We start from the raw sequence: 6,548 nt of genomic DNA on the forward strand, positions 1-6,548 counted from the left end.
CTTTCGGAGAAAGTGCGCATGCCCACTCCCTGGCCCAGGTTCACAAAAGAACTTTAACACAGCGTTTGTAAGAACCAATCAGATTTCCTCTGAGCAGTTCAAAAAATCCCCACGTGGGGACAAAATAAGATCAGAGGAAGCCTCTTAATTACAAAGAAATATTTCCTATTTGAGCATGCATACATGTTCAGGCTAAATAAACAGGAACCAAGGAGGAATGCATTTAGCAAACCCCGGAGGTCATAAAAGGAAAGACAGGCATTTTACCACCTCCATGTGAACTCTGTTCCTGGCCCTAAGATCTGCCTAAAGATTAACAAAAGCTACATCAAAGCTACCTGTTTATGTCAGGCATAGAGAAAATGGGGCAGAGATGCAGAGGCTTGTGGGATTGGATCAGAAATCATGTCAATGACTCAAACCCAGTCAAAGCGATGCTTTCCCCGCTGACACAATAGCTTGCTTCATTTTTCATAATTCCTCATAGCAATCCCACATGACCACCACAACTCACCATGCTTTGTTCGGATTGGGACGTAACACTAAACTGTGGTCAGCTGGAAATGGAAGGAGAACCTTCCTGTTTCTTCCACTTGTATGCAGAACGCTAAACTACAGTACAAAAGCGGGCAGAAAAGTGAGGGTCCGAGCTCTCAGGTGCATCGAGGAGCAAACGTCTTCTGCCGCCCCCCCACCTCATCCCCTCTCGTCCCCTGCAGGTTACCATTTGGGAGGCCCTGACGAACAGCAAGCCAGGCACCCACCCCATGTCCCAAGACGGGCGCAAAGTCGACAGGTGAGCGCAGGATGCTTCTGACAACATCCCTTCTCCATTTCTGGGGTCTCTACAACAGGGGCGGGCAAACTTCACCCTGGTCAGATCTGCTTTGGGTTTCTTTAACAGAACCCCCCAAACCCTCCAGCCAGAACCAATTGCAAAAGATACATTGGGGGAAACTTTTAAGAACAGAGTGCCTCTGAGCTCAGGGATTTGTTTTCAGCATTGAGCTGATGCAAAAGTCCATTCCTAGTTAGCCAAAGATTTGTTTTTGATTCAGAGACCTAATTGGACCATAGTAAGGATAATAAGGATCTGGGACGCGGGTGGCGCTGTGGGTAAAAGCCTCAGCGCCTAGGGCTTGCCGATTGAAAGGTCGGCGGTTCAAATCCCCGCGGCGGGGTGCGCTCCCGTTGCTCGGTCCCAGCACCTGCCAACCTAGCAGTTCGAAAGCACCCCCGGGTGCAAGTAGATAAATAGGGATCGCTTACTAGCGGGAAGGTAAACGGCGTTTCCGTGTGCGGCTCTGGCTCGCCAGATGCAGCTTGTCACGCTGGCCACGTGACCCGGAAGTGTCTCCGGACAGCGCTGGCCCCTGGCCTCTTGAGTGAGATGGGCGCACAACCCCAGAGTCTGTCAAGACTGGCCCGTACGGGCAGGGGTACCTTTACCTTTAAGGATAATAAGGACCATAGTAAGGGACGCGGGTGGCGCTGTGGGTAAAAGCCTCGGCGCCTAAGACTTGCTGATCGAAAGGTCGGCGGTTCGAATCCCCGCGGCAGGGTGCGCTCCCGCTGCTCGGTCCCAGCGCCTGCCAACCTAGCAGTTCGAAAGCACCCCTGGGTGCAAGTAGATAAATAGGGACCGCTTACTGGCGGGAAGGTAAATGGCGTTCCGTGTGCGGCTCTGGCTTGCCAGAGCAGCGATGTCACGCTGGCCACGTGACCCGGAAGTGTCTCCGGACAGCGCTGGCCCCCGGCCTCTTGAGTGAGATGGGCGCACAACCCTAGAGTCTGTCAAGACTGGCCCGTACGGGCAGGGGTACCTTTACCTTTACCTAAGGCACCTTTTGGGTGTTCCCACTGTCGTTTGTCTCCCGGTTGTTGACTCCCAGTTGTTTGTCAACATCCACAAAGAGTCTTGTTTTACTTTAAAGGCTTGACACATTTTATTACGGCCCCAAGCTTTTGTGGACCACTTCATTCGTAAAAGAAGAACATCTTTTATTATGGTATAAGTGTTAAGAACATCAGAGGATGGAACTGGCAAAATTGTAGAGGGGAGGAGAAGCATTATCCTTTCTAAGTGGTTACTGGTTTCGTATTGTAATATGTTGAAAGAGGGAACAAGGTGAAGGGTTGTATTTTTCAACGTTGTCTTGGCGGTAGATGTTCTTGTCCATGGCTGGTTGGTGGGTGGGTGGGATCCAGCATTCAGTGTAGTAAACACAGTAAAACTGTCCATTCTCACATCAGAAGAGCTTGTTGGGAGAACAGGATGCGAGGGGCCTTTTCAGAACCACAGAATCATAGAATTTGTAGAATCGGATGGGACCACGAGGATCATCTAGTCTTTGCAATGTGGGAATATTTTGGCTTGGCCTGATCCAGCAGGCTCTGCTCTTTAACGTTAGCTATAGAATTCAGCTTTAGGAGAAGCTCATTTTTGTTTTCAAGAGACAAGTTCCTAGCCCTCATGATTCTGTGGGAACAGGATGCTGCACTCGAGGGGCCCTCTTTGGCCTGTTCCAACAGGACTCTTCCCACATCCTCACAAAGTGAAATAAATCAAAATCTGTGTATGTTATACAGTGGTACCTTGGTTCCCGAATGGCTTGGCTCCTGAACAAATCTGCTCCCGAACATCACAAACCTGCAAGTACCAGTAAGTGTTCTGGTTTGTGGACGTTTTTTGGAAACCGAATGTCCGTTTTGGCTGTCAGCAATGTTTCTGGGGCCAATCAGTCAATCAGAAGTTGGTTTGCGGATGTTTTGGAAGTCAAATGGACTTCCAGAATGGATGGAGTTTGGGAGCCAAGGTACCACTGTAATTCCATTCCGGCAGCAGAATAAGTCTCCCCTTAGAATCATAGAATCATAGAGTTGGAAGAGACCACAAGTGCCATCGAGTCCAACCCCCTGCCAAGCAGGAAACACCATCAGAGCACTCCTGACATATGGTTGTCAAGCCTCTGCTTAAAGACCTCCAAAGAAGGAGACTCCACCACACTCCTTGGCAGCAAATTCCACTGTCGAACAGCTCTTACTGTCAGGAAGTTCTTCCTAATGTTTAGGTGGAATCTTCTTTCTTGTAGTTTGACCTATATCATTTAACTGAATTGCAGACTTAAGCAGCCTCTTTCCTTTGCTCCTCCAGGACGCCCCAGCACACGCCCCCGCCCCGCCCCACAACCCCGCAGCAGCCCCCCGCAGTGCCCACGGCGGGCAGGGGGCCCAGCCACCCGCTGCCCAGTTACGCAGAGCAACTTCGCCTGGCCATGGAGCTCTCCGCAAAGGAGCAAGAGGAAGCCGAGCGACGCTCGCGGCAGGAAGAGGAGGAGTTCGAGCGGATCCTGCGCCTCTCACTCACCGAACAGTAGCAGAACACCCCCCCCACACCCAATGATCCGGGGGGGGGGGCGCTGCGTAATGGTGGGCAGCCGGCAGCACCCATGCACAATCCCCTGGCCTGCCTCCAGGTGGCGCCAGAGCTCCGCAGACTCTGAGGACCCCCCTCCTTTTCAATTCTCAGCCATGCCAAGTGACTTATCAGCAAGGATTTGGGGTGGGGGGGCCAGGAATGGAAGAATTTGGGGGACGGGGGAGGGGCGTAGAAATACTGACCCGACTGGGGAGGCGCCAAATGCGCCCCGCCTCCCCAACACTGAGCCATTTAACAGGCCTCCCCACTCCTCTATGGGGGGCTAGGCAGGTAAGTCTCAACGAACTGGAGGTTTTTGCACTGCAGAGGCACTTAGGGGAGCAAAGTGGGGGGGGAGAAGAGAAGCAGAAATGCATCCTGCCCCCAACACACACACTCAAAACACTTCATCCCTGTCTCTGTACAGCCTGCCGGACTTAGCTGGGTGTCTTCCCCATCCTGCAGTGGGCAGGATCCGTCCTCACGGTTATGCATTGCCCATGAAAAGCATCCCACCCTCCCAGGGGCAGGGGGGCGGCTGTGTGTGTTTCTGCAATTCTGGGCACCAGCAGAGTATAGCAAAGGGAGTGGGAATCAATATCGGGCCAGAGTGGATATTTTGGGGGGGTTGGGGGGGTTCTATGCAGCAGTCGCTGGCCTTGGAAATTGGGGGAATTCAAGGGTGGAAATAGGAGCTGTTTAATGTCCTACATTGCCTGACCATACTTAACTCGCCAGCCTAGATGGCTTTGAAAGAGAACTGGACAAATTAGTGGAACAGGCTCTTCTCACGTTCTTAATACAGTCATACCTCTGTTCTCGAATGGGATCCGTTCCAGGAGTGCGTTCAACTTCCAAAAACGTTCGAAAACCAGGATGTGGCTTCTACCAATTGGAAGTCGCAGAAGCCACGTCAGACGTTGGGTTCCAAAGAACGTTCGCAAACCAGAACACTCACTTCCGGGTTTGCGGCTTTTGGGGGCCAAAACGTTCGAGAACTAAACAGTTCAAAAACCGAGGTACGACTGTAATAATAATATTTTTTTTCAATTTATATCCCGCCCATCTGGCTGGGTTTCCCCAGCCACTCTGGGCAGCTGAGAACATATATGAAAACACAACAAAACATCAAGCATTAAAAAACAGAGTATCTTATACAGACTTTAAATAAACCAATAAATCAATAGAAAGCAATAACAATAATTCACACCCCCCCAAAAAAAAACCCACCTTCACCAACTGCTATTAGCTCTGGGAGGGAGGAAGACAGAAGTTGTTAGCTCTGGAGGGGGGAATTTAAAAATAGAAAATTAAAATTAATTGGAGCCATAGAATTGTAGAGTTGGAAGGGACCCGAAAGGGTCATTTAGTCCAACCCCCCGTGAATCCAGATTATGGAAAATTAGCGTTAGACAGGTTTAAACAGGTTCTCAAGTGCTGCTTAATCTCTCCAGCCCCAGTCTTCAAAGCAGTCTGTGGGGCTGCTCATTATTTACAAACTAACTAACTAACCGGGAGAGAATTTAATGTCATTTTTAGTTCGGACTAACAGCTTTCATTTAAAAGCAGCAAGGTTCTAGCCCTCACTGGCACCAGAAATACATGTGGCTGATGGGCAGGAAAGCAGAGTGACAAGGTGGAGTCGTGGGGCTGCTCACAGAGTAGACCCTTGAAATTAATGGACCCAAGTCAGTCATATCTGTTCGCTCCAATGGGTCTACTCTGAGGAGGAGCAGCTTTGAGTACAACTCCATGGTTCCAGCTCCACCCAAAATGTATTGATTTATTCCCCTTGCCTGGGAGAAACCATCAATGTCACAAGCGGGGGGGGGGGCAGAATAAAATGGCAGAATGGACAGGTATTGTAAAGGGACTTCAGCGTTGCATAGTTGGAAGGGATCCGTGGATCATCTACTCCAACCTCTTGCAATGCCGGAATTGCAGCAAGGTGTTGGTTTAAGTTTAAAACGTTGCACACCTTGATAGCACACAGCCTCCCCCCTCCCTTCAGTGGGTCTTCCCTTCACAAGCCTTTTTTTAAACTTGCGCTTGAATCAGAGCAGCAAAATCAGTGCACATTTATGGACAGAAGCAGGAGATGATTGACAAGGAAGGACGGTGGTGGGCGGGGCTGGGGGAAAGCAGGCGGAGCAAAGGATGCACGTTTTACCTGTGTTCACTCTGCTCTATCCTCCATGGGAGGCAGGACCAGAGCTCCAGGATGCATTTCCAGGCAGAAATCTTCAAGCAGAGTAAAAAGCAGGGGCAGTGAGGGGTGTGGCCTGTAGGGAGAGGGTGTGGCCAAGGAGGTGTGGCCTATAGGGAGAGGGTGTGGCCTGCAGGGAGAGGGTGGGGCCTGCAGGGAGGAGGTGTGGCCAGAAGGAGGTGGAGCCTCTAGGCAGGGGTGGGGCTAAGGAGGAGGCGGGGCCTGGGGATTCCCAGGGCCCAATAGAGAGGCAGGGTGCAGGAGACGCCACTTTCAGCCCTGCATTTTGAAAGTCCACAGCACTGGGATAATTTAACCTAGAGGTGGATCCTGGAGATAAATTCTAGATTGTTTTAATTTGAAGACCGCAATTCAGCTAGTAGCCTCTGCCCTTCCCTGCCGTCCAGCACCAAGTGCACTTACGAACCCTGCTCTTCAAAAACCCAGGTTTCTCCTGCCTGATTCCAGACCCTCCCTGTTTGGTATCAATGCTGCAATGCTGTTTTTGCCTGAACATGGCTTCCAAACTCCAAAGGGAGGGCAAGGGGAACCCTAAGTGCCAGGCGTGGGGGGAGGAAGCAGCGCCCCCCAAGCCCAGGAAGTGGGGCAAGCTTTCCTTGACATCTCCAGGGCTCCGGTTGCTGCCTACACCTGAGTCAGTGTAAATGGGCAGGTTGATTTTGAAGGCGGAGACGTGTGCAGCTTGGTGCCCCCTAGCAGCAAAGAACCATAGAGTTGAAAGGGACCCCCGAGGGTCATCTAGTCCAACCCCCTGCAATGCAGGAATCTCAACGTGATCATAGGCGCCAGGTGCCCACTTACAAACCTGCCAGGAGCCTGTTCTACCGCCAAGCATCTCTCGCCGCCAGAAAGTTCTTCCTGATGTTGAGTCGGAATCTCCCTTCTCGTAACTTGAAGCCATGG

The 6,548-nt window shown here is 51.2% G+C and overlaps 1 protein-coding gene across 2 annotated transcripts in view; it reads left to right on the forward strand.

The window, feature by feature from the left end:
• The window catches only part of ANKRD13B (ankyrin repeat domain 13B), a 38,281-nt gene extending 34,497 nt beyond the window's left edge, over nt 1–3,784 (forward strand). For both annotated transcript variants that reach the window (XM_053366901.1, XM_053366900.1), the window contains exons 14-15: nt 720–796; nt 3,155–3,784. In XM_053366901.1, the coding sequence (XP_053222876.1) occupies nt 720–796; nt 3,155–3,377 (300 nt within the window). In that variant the 3' untranslated portion in view covers nt 3,378–3,784. The remainder of the gene's footprint in view (nt 1–719; nt 797–3,154) is intronic.
• Nucleotides 3,785–6,548: the final 2,764 nt, after the last annotated feature.

This window comes from Podarcis raffonei, chromosome 15, assembly GCF_027172205.1.
Source record: "Podarcis raffonei isolate rPodRaf1 chromosome 15, rPodRaf1.pri, whole genome shotgun sequence".
NCBI classification, from domain to species: domain Eukaryota; kingdom Metazoa; phylum Chordata; class Lepidosauria; order Squamata; family Lacertidae; genus Podarcis; species Podarcis raffonei.